The sequence below is a fragment of the Vigna unguiculata genome, chromosome 1, assembly GCF_004118075.2.
Source record: "Vigna unguiculata cultivar IT97K-499-35 chromosome 1, ASM411807v1, whole genome shotgun sequence".
NCBI classification, from domain to species: Eukaryota; Viridiplantae; Streptophyta; class Magnoliopsida; order Fabales; family Fabaceae; genus Vigna; species Vigna unguiculata.
The window spans coordinates 16281609-16295330 of record NC_040279.1 but is presented as its reverse complement, the minus strand read 5'-3'; the positions used below and the strand labels follow the sequence as shown (position 1 = coordinate 16295330).

Below are 13722 nucleotides of genomic sequence, written 5' to 3'. Positions count from 1 at the left end.
TTTATTTTAAAAATAATTAAAAATAATTATTATATAAGTTTAATTTATCGTAGAAAAAATATCAAAATGTATAAATGAAAGTAACATATTTTAATAAAAAAATATTTAAATGATAATGTAATAAAAAAATTTATAATTAAAAACTACTTTTTAAACATAATTTTACAACAATATTCAAATTTTCTTTATTTTTATATAGTTTTCAGAATTATGCTAAAAAATAAATTGCGTACATAATTGTAATCATGATATCACCCTCAAACCATTGCATAACAGACATGAATGAAAAATAGAGGAATTTCCCTCTTCCTTCCCTCTCTCTCCCTCATCGTTGATTGGAGGGAGAGGGATAGGATGAATTCAAGTGGATTAAAGTGTGAAGCTTGTGTTGTTCACTTTAAGGGAATTAAAGGTGAAAGTGAGTGGATTTAAAGTAAAGTTTGTTGAAGTTTGCAAGTGATTTCATGGATGTGATAGATTAAAAATTATATTTAAATCATAAAAAAACAAGATTACCAAATTATACTTTATTTTAAAAATTATTAAAAGTTATCATTATATAAGTTTTATTTATCGTACAAAAAAAATATGAAAATGTATAAATTAAAGTAACATATTTTAATAAAAAAATATTTGAAAGATAATGTAATAAAAAAATTTATAATTAAAAATTACTTTTTAAACCTTACTTTATAACAATTTTCAAATTTTTGTTATTAATTATTTTTGTAAAAATAATTTTAAAAGTCATATTTTTACATCATTTTCATAATTAAGCTGAAAAATAAATTGCGGACATCTTTGTAATCTTGATATCAGCTTCAAACCAAGACATAACAGACAAGATTTAAAAATAGAAGAATCTCCCTCTTCCTTCCCCTCTCTCCCTCAAAGTTGATTGGATGGAGAGGGAGAGGATGACATCAGGTGGATTAGAGTGTGGAGCTTGTCTTGTTCACTTTAAGGGGATTAAAAGTGAAAGTGAGTGGATTTAGAGTAAAGTTTGTTAAAGTGTGGGAGTGATTTGATGGATGTGATAGATTAAAAATTATATTTAAATCATACAAAAACAAGATTACCAAATTATACTTTATTGTAAAAATAATTAAAAATTATTATTATATAAGTTTGTTTTATCAAAGAAAAAATTTGAAAATATATAAATGAAAGTAAGATATTATAATAAAAAATATTTAAAACATAATTTAATAAAAAAATTTATCGTTAAAAATTACTTCTTAAATCTTATTTTATTATAATTTTCAAATTTCCGTTATTAATTATTGTAAAAATAATTTGAAACGTCATATTTTTACATCATTTTCATAATATAATTGAAAAATAAATTGCGGACATAATTGTAATCTTGCTATCACCCTCAAACCAAGACAAAAGAGAGATGATTTAAAAATAGAAGAATTTCCCTCTTCCTTCCCCTCTCTCTCCCTCAAGGTTGATCGGATGGAGAAGGAGAGGATGACATCAAGTGAATTACAATGTCAAGTTTGTGTTATTCACTTTAAGTGGATTAAAGGTGAAAGTGGGTGGATTAAGAGTAAAGTTTGTTAAAGTTTGTGAGTGATTTGATGAATGTAATAGATTAAAAATTATATTTAAATTAAAGAAAAACAAGATTACCAAATTGTACTTTATTTTAAAAATAATTAAAAATTATCATTATATAATTTGATTTATTATACAAAACATATGAAAATGTATAAGTGAAAATAACATACTTTAATAAAAAAATATTTAAAAGATAATGTAATAAAAAATTTATAATTAACAATTACTTTTTAAAGCTTCTTTTATAACAATTTTCAAATTTTCGTGATTACTTATTTTTGTAAAAATAATTTGAAAAGTCATATTTTTACATGATTTTCATAATTAAGCTGGAAAATAAATTGCGGACATAATTGTAATTTTGCTATCACCCTCTAACAAAGACTTAACATAGATGATTTAAAAAGAGAAGAATTTCCCTCTTCCTTCCCCTCTTTCTCCGTCAAGTTTGATTGGATTGAGAGGGAGAGGATGACATCAAGTGGATTACAGTGTGAAGTTTGTCTTGTTCACTTTAAAATGATTAAAGGTGAAAGTGGGTTGATTAAGATTATAGTTTGTTAAAGTTTGTGAGTGATTTGATGGATGTGATAGATTAAAAATTATATTTAAATCAAAGAAAAATTATATTTTTAATTATATTTAATATAATTAAAAATTATATTTAAAAATAATTAAAAATAATTATTATATAAGTTTAATTTATCGTAGAAAAAATATCAAAATGTATAAATGAAAGTAACATATTTTAATAAAAAAATATTTAAATGATAATGTAATAAAAAAATTTATAATTAAAAACTACTTTTTAAACATAATTTTACAACAATTTTCAAATTTTCTTTATTTATATATCGTTTTCAGAATTATGCTAAAAAATAAATTGCGTACATAATTGTAATCTTGATTTCGCCCTCAAACCAAGACATGATAGAGATGATTTAAAAACAGAAGAATATCCCTCTTCCTTCCCCTCTCTCCGTCAAGGTTGATTAGAGGGGGAGATGATGAATTCAAGTGGAATAGAGTGTGAACTTTGTGTTGTTCACTTTAAGTGGATTAGAGGTGAAAGTGGGTTGATTTAGAGTAAAGTTTGTTTATGTTTGTGAGTGATTGATGGATGTGATAGATTAAAAATTATATTAAAATCAAAGAAAAACACGATTACCAAATTGTACTTTATTTTAAAAATAACTAAAAATTATTATTATATAATTTTGATTTATCGAAGAAAAAAATATAAAAATGTATAAATGAAAATAACATATTTTAATAAAAAATATTTAAATGATAATGTAACAAAAAAATTTATAACTAAAAATTACTTTTTAAACCTTATTTTATAACAATTTTCAAATTTTTGTTATTTTTACATCGTTTTCTTAATTATGCTCAAAAATATATTGTGGACATAATTGTAATCTTGTTATCACCCTCAAATCATTGCATAACAGACATGATAGAAAAATAGAGGAATTTTCCTCTTCCTTCCTCTCTCTCCCTCATCGTTGATTGTAGGGAGAGGGATATGGATGGGATGAATTTATGTGAATTAGAGTGTGAAGCTTGTCTTCTTCACTTTAAGGGGATTAAGGATGGAAGTGAGCGAATTTAGAGTAAAGTTTGTTGAAATTTGTGAGTGATTTGATGAATTTGATAGATTAAAAATTATATTTAAATCATAAAAAAAATATAACCAAATTATACTTTATTTTAAAAATAATTAAAAATGATCATTATATATGTTTGATTTATCGTGGAACAAGTATGAAAATGTAAAAATGAAAGTAACACATTTTAATAACAAAATATTTAAAATATAATTTAATAAAAAAAAATTTAATTAAAAATTACTATTACTATTAGATGTATGTATGTGTGATGTGCTGTGATGTGCTATGTTTTTGATGATGCCTAAAATAGATTTACATTGTCAAATTGATACAGCTATGATATCCTAAAAACTGTCAATCTGTTGCCATGTTAGTTGATTAGGTTGCTAATATAGTTAACTACCCATATTCTGGAAATAGAGGTTTGGACACTGTTATAATATAGTTGATTAGCCAACTAATGTAGTCGACTAAGGTCGTGCATGCAGTAGTTATTACATAAAAACAGTTTCTGCACCTCCCGATAATCGACTAGCCAACTAACGTAGTCGACTAGGTTTGTGGCTGTTTGCATCTGTGATACAAAAACAGTTTCTGCAATATTTTGGGTAAGAACTGGGAAATCAGAAAAAAGACAGAGAAGTGCAAAATAATTTCTTGGAGCAAATCTTGGAAGGTCCTTTTGAAGATTTCTATCAAAACACATTCATTGTTGACTTGGCAAGATGAAGAGATCTCAATCTTGAAAAGGTGTATTCAATCCAATTTGTAGTTTTTGTTTTGGTTGTGTTTTGGTACAGTTTTGAAACAATTTGTTTCTGTTTTTTTTCTCTGCCCTCTGCAAGTGCGTGTCTGCCCTGCTGTTGGGTGGTTGTGCAAGTGTGTGGATGCCTTGCATTTGTGTTCCTTATCTTAGAATTTAGATTTATCAATTGTATTTGTAAATCTTGAAATTCTTGTGATATAGTGAATATATCTAGCTGTGGTTTGCTAGATGAACTGGATGTAGATTCGTAAGAATCGAACCAGTATAAAATTTTCTGTGTGCTTTATCTCTTTCTCTCTATATTTTGTCATAGTACAAATGTTCCGTACATCAAGCATCACACTATACCATTTCAATTGATTCAAAAGCAAAAGTTATTATAAAAACAATTTCAAAGTGCTAAAACTGGGCAAGTTTTGTCAAAACCAATTCACCCCCCCCCCTCTTGGTTGTGAAATATTGGTGCATCAATTCTAACAAGTGGCACCAGAGCTGGTTAGTCGAATACATAGTCGACTAGATCCTAACAGATGGCCAATATTTCACAGACTTTTTCTGAAGGGGCTTCAATAAACAGACCACCCTTATTTTCTGGAGATAACTATCCTTTCTGGAAAATCAGAATGAAAATCTTTTTAGAATCAGTTGATAAAGGTGTGTGGGATGCTATTGTTAATGGTCCATTCATACCTACAAAAATTGAGGAAGGAAAAGCTATACCTAAAGATTTTCTATCTTGGACTCCTGATGAAAATAAACGTGCTCATTATGATGTGAGAGCTAAGAATATAATCTCATCTGCACTAACATTGGATGAATTCTACAGGGTATCAATTTGTCAATCCGCAAAAGAAATGTGGGATGTGTTAGAGGTAACTCATGAAGGCACGGATGAAGTCAAGAGAGCTAGAAAGAACACATTAGTTCAAGAATATGAAATGTTTAGGATGAAGGCTGAGGAAACAATCTATGATGTGCAAAAAAGGTTCACTCATATTGTGAATCATCTCATAGCATTGGGAAAGGTCTTTGAAAAGGAAGAATTGAATATCAAAATTCTGAAAAGTCTGAATAGAGCATGGCAGCCTAAGGTTACTTCAATCTCTGAATCAAGAGATCTCACCACAATGAGTATGGCAACTCTCTTTGGAAAATTAAGAGAGCATGAATTGGAACTTGGACGTTTAAAAGAGGAAGAGGAAGGAGAGAAAAGGCAAAGCATTGCATTAAAAGCTGCTGCAAAAACTGACGGAAGAAGCAAAACCAAGGATAAAGAAACTGCTGCAGAAAAAGAGGATGAAGCTTCTGATTCTGAGGCACTAAATCTGATGGTAAAACGTTTTTCAAAGTTTTTAAAGTACAAAAATAAATCAACTGGAAAATCTGTTGCAGGAAATAGAAGATTCTCTTCCAAGAAGCAAGAGTCATCTTCCAGCGTTCCAACATGTTATGAGTGTGGTAAATCTGGTCATATCAAACCTGAGTGTCCAATTCTCAAGATCAAAAAGAAGTTGGAAGAAAAAAATGAGGCCACAAGCAAATCCAAGAGAGTGAAGAAAGCGTATATTGCTTGGGAGGATAATGACTCCAGTACCTCTAGTGATTCAAGTGAAAGCAATGAAGAAGAAACAAATCTATGCTTGATGGCTGATACAAAATCCTCTGACAGTAGTGTAAGTGATCTTGATCTTGAATCTATTGATGAAAGCTATGAAACTAGGTTCTATCAACTACTTGATGTGTATAATGAGTTGCATGAAGAGGCTAGAAAGCTGCAATACGCTAATAACAGACATAAAGGTGAAAATAGGTGGCTTGAAAATAGATTAAAACAACTTGAAACTGAGATGAAGAACTGAAAACTGAGCTTGAAAATATTGAAAAGCATAAAAGTGAAAATTGCAAAAAGAGTGTGATTAATTGTGAAAATTGTCCCAAGCAACTAGAGAGAATCAAATATCTAATGAGTACCCTAACTAGATTCACCCTAGGAAGAAATTATCTAGATGCTATGCTAGGCTCACAAAGAAGTGTACTGAACAGAGAAGGCATAGGAACCATCTTCCACTGTATGTTTTTACTGTTGCAAATATGGACATACATCAAATAAATGTTACTTTAAAAAGCATGGTGTTCCTGAAGGTAAATATAAATGGATAGTCAAGGATTCAAATGTTTTGTCTAACATGAAAGGACCCAAACTAAATTGGGTACCTACATCATCTCTTTAAAATGTCATGCAGATAAGTCTTGGAGCCAAGGAATCAATGTGGTATTTGGATAGTGGCTGTTCAAGACATATGACAGGTGATGCAAAGAAATTCAGCAAAATATCATACAAAGCAAGTGGTCATGTTACCTATGGTGATAACAATAGAGGTAAAATTCTAGGTGTAGGCAAGGTAACAAGTTCTTCCTCCACTGTTATTGAAAATGTATTATTGGTTGAAGGGCTGAAACATAACTTGCTTAGCATAAGTCAATTGTGTGATAAAGGGCTGAAGGTTATTTTTGAATCAAATCATTGTTTGATATGTTGTGCATCATCAAATGAAGTGGTATTTGTTGGAAAAAGAATTCAAAATATCTACATGGTTGATTTTGAAAATTCGGATTTCAAATCCATCCTTTGCTTATTTGCTAAAAAAGATGATCCATGGGTTTGGCACAAGAGACTTGCACACATTCATATGGCACATCTAAACAAACTAGCTAAAAAGAAATTGGTGAATGGGTTGCCTAACATTAAGTTTGTGCAAGATAGATTGTGTGATGCGTGTCAAAAAGGCAAGCAAATTAAAACCTCTTTCAAATCAAAGCAAACTGTTTCCACATATAATCCATTAGAATTAATCCACATGGACTTGTTTGGACCCTCTAGAACTAGAAGTTTTGGAGGAAATTACTATGCTTTAGTTCTAGTAGATGACTACTCAAGATACACCTGGACGTTCTTTATTTCTGCTAAGAATGACACATTCAAAGTCTTTAAAAAGTTTGCCAATGTTATACAAAATGAGATAGACTTAAAAATTAAATCTATTAGAAGTGATCATGGAGGGGAATTTCAAAATGCTCTTTTTGAAACATATTGTGAAGAAAATGGGATCTCACACAATTTTTCTGCACCTAGAACACCACAGCAAAATGGTGTTGTAGAAAGGAAAAACAGATCCTTGGAAGAATTAGCAAGAACCATGTTGAATGAAAATAATCTTCCAAAATATTTTTGGGCTGATGCAGTAAGTACTGCATGTTATGTGCTAAACAAAGTATTGATAAGACCCATTTTGAAATTAACTCCTTATGAACTTTTTAAAGGAAGAAAACCAACCATTTCTCACTTGAAAATTTTTGGATGCAAGTGTTTTGTATTAAATAATGGAAAATCTAACATTGGCAAATTTGATTCAAAGGCTGATGAAGGTATATTCTTGGGTTACTCTCTTACTAGCAAAGCATATAGGGTGTACAACAAAAGAACTTTAACTATTGAGGAATCTATACATGTTGCATTTGATGAATGTTTGGAAACCTATACTAACATGCATAAATCTAGAAAAAGCGATGAATTTCTTGAGACAGGGGGAGATTCAGCAGAAAAGCCTCAAAATGTTCAGATTGAAGAGAAAACTGTTGATATAACCACAGATAGTCAACTACAAAGTAAACTCGATGATCTGCCAAAAGTATGGACTACTCCAAAGGACATGTCACTCGAAAATGTGATAGGAGACATATCAAAAGGAGTGTCTACAAGGAAGCAGCTTAGTCAGGTATGCTTAAATGTGGCATTTGTATCCCAAATAGAGCCAAAGACAGTAGATGATGCACTCAAAGATGAAAATTGGTATCTTGCAATGCAAGAGGAGCTAAACCAATTCCAAAGAAATGAAGTGTGGGATCTAGTTCCTCGACACCAAAATCAACAAGTTATTGGAACCAAATGGGTGTTTCGAAACAAACTCAATGATAGTGGCTGCATTGTGAGAAATAAAGCAAGACTTGTAGCCAAAGGATATAGTCAAGAAGAAGGGATTGACTATGATGAAACCTATGCACCAGTGGCAAGATTAGAAGCTATAAGAATTCTTCTAGCCATAGCATCAATACTGGACTTTAAACTCTTTCAAATGGATGTGAAGAGTGCTTTTTTGAATGGATACATAAAGGAAGAAGTATTTGTAGAACAACCTCCTGGATTTCAAGATTTTGCATTTCCAAATCATGTCTACAAACTAAAGAAAGCTCTATATGGTTTAAAGCAAGCTCCAAGATCATGGTATGAAAGACTTAGTCTATTCTTGATCAAGTGTGAATTCCATAGAGGTACTGTTGATTCTACTTTATTTGTCAAAAAATCCAATAATGATCTTTTATTTGTACAAATCTATGTAGATGATATCATTTTTGGATCCACTAATCTTTCTTTGTGCAAGGAATTCTCTAAAAATATGCAACAAGAGTTTGAGATGTCTATGATGGGAGAATTAACCTTCTTTCTTGGACTACAAATCAAGCAAGTTAAGAATGGTATATTCATCCACCAAGCCAAGTATTGTGCAGATTTATTAAAGAAATTCTCTATGGACAGCTGCAAAGAATCTTCCACACCAATGGCCACTAATTGCTATCTAGATAGTGGTGAACCAGGTAAGTGTGTTGATCAAACAAAGTATAGAGGTATGATTGGTTCTCTACTTTACTTAACCGCTAGTCGTCCGGATATCATGCATAGTGTGTGTGTTTGTGCACGGTTTCAATCATGTCCTAAGGAGTCTCACTTAACTGCTGTAAAAAGAATTTTGAAATACTTGAAAGGCACTAAAAGTCTAGGCTTATGGTATCCTAGAGGGGCAAATATATCATTGGTAGGATATAGTGACTCTGATTTTGGCGGCTGTAAAGTGGATAGAAAGAGTACTAGTGGAACATGTCATCTATTAGGTTGTTCATTAGTGTCATGGCATTCTAAAAAACAAGCATGTGTTGCGCTTTCTACCACGGAAGCAGAATATATTGCTGCTGGAAGCTGTTGCGCACAATCCATTTGGATCAAACATCACCTAGAAGATTATGGCATTCATTTAGACAGCATTCCTCTTAGATGTGATAGTACTAGTGCTATAAATCTCACGAAAAATCCAATCATGCATTCTAGAACCAAACATATAGAAATACGACATCATTTTATTAGAGATCATGTTGCAAAAGGAGAATGCAAAATTGAATATATTGACACAAATAATCAATTGGCTGACATATTCACTAAACCTTTAGCTAGGGAAAGATTTTATGTACTTCGAAATGAACTCGGGATACTTGATTTAACATGCACCACATAGTTACCTCTTCATATTTTGTATTATGCAGTAAATGGAGTACCTGTATTGTTCCAGACTCATTACTTTTGTATCTGTCATTATGTTTTCTGCATTAGATAGTCAACTCTGTAGTTAACAATTTTCCACACTGCATCGGGTCTTTATGTTTCTACATTAGGAAGTCAACTCTGTAGTTAACAAATTTTCAATACTGCATCAGGTCTTTATGTTTCTGCATTAGGAAGTCAACTCTGTAGTTAACAATATGCTTTATATGCATCAGACCTATCACCACTGCACCAGCATTTTTTCTGTTTCTGCATTGTGTAGTCAATTCCTTAGTTCACTATATTTTTTCCCTGCATCAGACTTATCATTTCTACACTAACATAGTCAGCTTGCTAGTTAACTAGTCACGTACTGCTCATATTTCCTGTGACATGTTTTGTACGTAGTCAACTACATTAGTATCCTAGTTAACTATGTCTATCACTGTGGTGCCTTGGTAAAATCTTCTCCCTTCTTTAAAATCCCCAAATTTGTTCAGAACCCTAAACCCCATTTTTCTCTCATCCTCCTTCCACCACACAACAAACCCTAATCTCTCCATCAAAATCAAATGGCGTCATCGTCTTCGCGTCCCAAACGCATAAAGCGAACCGCGGTTAAGATCACGTCTCGCCCCGCCAACCTCGATGGATGGATCAGCGATGATGAGCAGCACGACATCTTTGTCAAGAACTGGAAGGACCGCAATATTATCAATCCGAAGTATATCGACATAGACTTCTTCCGCACCAATGGGTTTCGGTTTCAAGAGCATTTTGCCTATCAAAGCTTGGAAAAATTTGTACAACTTCAAGGTATCTACTATCCTAATCTTCTTAGGGTTTTCTATGCAAACGCTCGTGAGAATAATGGTACAGTAGTATCACGATTGAAAGGGGTCAATATATGAGCATAATTGTAATCTTGATTTCGCCCTCAAACCAAGACATGATAGAGATGATTTAAAAACAGAAGAATATCCCTCTTCCTTCCCCTCTCTCCGTCAAGTTTGATTGGAGGGGGAGATGATGAATTGAAGTGGAATAGAGTGTGAACTTTGTGTTGTTCACTTTAAGTGGATTAGAGGTGAAAGTGGGTTGATTTAGAGTAAAGTTTGTTAATGTTTGTGAGTGATTGATGGATGTGATAGATTAAAAATTATATTAAAATCAAAGAAAAACACGATTACCAATTTGTACTTTATTTTAAAATTAATTAAAAATTATCATTATATAAGTTGGATTTATTGTAGAAAAAAATATAAAAATGTATAAATGAAAATAACATATTTTAATAATAAAATATTTAAAAGATAATGTAACAAAAAAATTTATAACTAAAAATTACTTTTTAAACCTTATTTTATAACAATTTTCAAATTTTTGTTATTTTTACATCGTTTTCTTAATTATGCTAAAAAATATATTATGGACATAATTGTAATCTTGTTATCACCCTCAAATCATTGCATAACAGACATGATAGAAAAATAGAGGAATTTTCCTCTTCCTTCCACTCTCTCTCATCGTTGATTGTAGGGAGAGGGATATGGATTGGATGAATTTATGTGAATTAGAGTGTGAAGCTTGTCTTCTTCACTTTAAGGGGATTAAGGGTGAAAGTGAGCAAATTTAGAGTAAAGTTTGTTGAAATTTGTGAGTGATTTGATGAATTTGATAGATTAAAAATTATATTTAAATCATTAAAAAAATATAACCAAATTATACTTTACTTTAAAAATAATTAAAAATGATCATTATATATGTTTGATTTATCGTGGAACAAATATGAAATTGTAAAAATGAAAGTAACACATTTTAATAAAAAAATATTTAAAATATAATTTAATAAAAAAAATTTTAATTAAAAATTACTATTTAAACCTTATTTTAGAACAATTTTGAAATTTTCGTCATTATTTATTTTTGTAAAAATAATTTTAAAAGCCGTATTTTTACATCGTTTTCATAATTAAGCTGAAAAATAAATTGCGGACATAATTGTAATCTTGATATCACCCTCAAACCAAGACATGATAGAGATGATTTAAAAATAGTGGAATTTTCATCTTCCTTCCCTTCTCTCTGTTAAGGTTGATTGGAAGGAGAGGGAGATGATTAATTCAACTGGATTAGAGTGTGATGTTTATGCTGTTCACTTTAAATAGATTAAAGGTGAAAGAGGGTGGTTTTAGAGTAATGTTTGTTAAAGTTTGTGAGGGATTTGATCCGGTGATAAATTAAAAATTATATTTAAACCAAGGAAAAACAAGATTACCAAATTGTGCTTTATTTTAAAAATAATTAAAAATTATCATTTTATAAGTGTGATTTGTGGTAGAAAAAAATATTAACATGTATAAATGAACATAAAATAGTTTATTAAAACAATATTTATAAAATAATGTAACAAGAAAATTTATAATTAATAACTACTTTTTAAACCTTATTTTAGAACAATTTTCAAATTTTTGTTATTAATTATTTTTGTAAAAATAATTTCAAAAGCCATATATTTACATCATTTTCATAATTAAGCTGAAAATAAATTGTGCACATAATTGTAATCTTGATATCACCCTCAAACCATTGCAAAATAGAGATGGTGGAAAAATAGAAGAATTTCCATCTTCCTTCACCTCTCTCTTCGTCAAGGTTGAGTGGAGGGAGAGGGAGATGGTGAATTCAAGTGGATTAGAGTGTAAACCTTGTCTTATTCACTTTAAAGGGATTAAAGGTAAAAGTGGGAGGATTTAGAGTAAATTTTGTTGAAGTTTGTGAGTGATTTGAAGGATGTGATAGATTAAAAATTATATTTAAATCAAGAAAAAACAAGATTACCGAATTGTCCTTTATTTTAAATATGATTAAAAATTATCATTATATAAGTTTGATTTTTTGTAGAAAAAAACTATAAATATGTATAAATGAAAATAACATATTTCATTAAAAAATAATGTAATAAAAAAATTTATAATTACTAATTACTATTTAAACCTTATTTTATTACAATTTTAAAATTTTTGTTATTAATTATTTTTGTAAAAATAATTTCAAAAGCCATATATTTACATTATTTTCATAATTAGGCTGAAAATAAATTGTGCACATAATTGTAATCTTGATATCACCCTCAAACCATTGCATAACAGAGATGGTGGAAAAAAAGAAGAATTTTCATCTTCCTTCATCTCTCTCCGTCAAGGTTGGTTGGAGGGAGAGGGAGATGATGAATTCAAGTGGATTAGAGTATTAAGCTTGTCTTATTCACTTTAAGGGGATTAAAGGTGAAAGTGAGAGGATTTAGAGTAAATTTTGTTGAAGTTTGTGAGTGATTTGATGGATGTGATAGATTAAAAATTATATTTAAATCAAGAAAAAACAAGATCACCAAATTGTCCTTTATTTTAAATATGATTAAAAATTGTCATTATATAAGTTTATTTGTTGTAGAAAAAATATTAATATGTATAATTGAAAATAACATATTTCATTAAAAAAATATTTATAAAATAATGTAATAAAAAAATTTATAATTACTAATTACTTTTTAAACCTTATTTTATTACAGTTGTAAAATTTTCGTTATTAATTATTTTTTTTAAAATAATTTCAAAAGGCATATTTTTACATCATTTTCATAATTAAGCTGAAAAAAAAAATTGTGGACATAATAGTAATCTTTATATCACCCTCAAATCATTGCATAACAAAGATGATTGAAAAATAGAGGAATTCTCATCTTCCTTCCCCTCTCTCTTCGTCAAGATTGATTGGAAGGAGAGGGAGATGATCTATACAAGGAAAACTCAATTCATACAACTTATACTCCAAGGAACCTAACTCAAAAAGTCACTACTGAACTTCCAAGCCCAAGATCAGCTCCTGTCCAAGGGAGGGGTGTCTTCATCTGGATTCAGTTCTGCTCACACCAACTGTAGGTGATCATTGCAAAGGAGAACACACAGGGAAAACAACATAAAAAAGAAGTGTAAGCTAATTGAATTCAGAGAAATCATACAGTCCATATCATACATATCATTCATAAAACATAGCTCAATTATATATAATTTTAGACTCGATATCCGAATTATGTAAGCGACATTGGAGCTCTTGGTGGCTTGTACCTGTGAAGGTTTCCAAACTCTACAGAGTTTGGGCACAAGGGGTTATCACCCAACCACTCCCAAGGTAAGTCCCCTTCGCGTCTAAGACTTGATCAAGTTCAAAGACTAGGACCTCCTGCTACTCCTCACGACATAATCCATTCTGCTCTATTTGAGCGTGAATGATTATTGGAGTTTCAAGATACAAACCAATATGGATTCCTCACGTCCTTACACACACTAACATACTCATCTGAATTTCCCTTGAAATTCCATTCAACCACAACCCCTCTTAATTCA

At 30.4% G+C, this 13722-nt stretch overlaps 1 protein-coding gene across 1 annotated transcript; it reads left to right on the top strand.

The window, feature by feature from the left end:
• The first annotated feature begins 4475 nt into the window (after positions 1 to 4475).
• On the top strand, positions 4476 to 5804 carry LOC114188805. The gene has a single exon (XM_028077452.1). It carries the CDS (start codon positions 4476 to 4478, stop codon positions 5802 to 5804), a length of 1329 nt encoding a protein of 442 aa, XP_027933253.1.
• Positions 5805 to 13722: the final 7918 nt, after the last annotated feature.

What these genes read in the sequence shown, in the direction of transcription:
- LOC114188805 (XM_028077452.1), top strand. Translation starts at nt 4,476, where the DNA reads ATGGCCAATATTTCACAGACTTTTTCTGAAGGGGCTTCAATAAACAGA.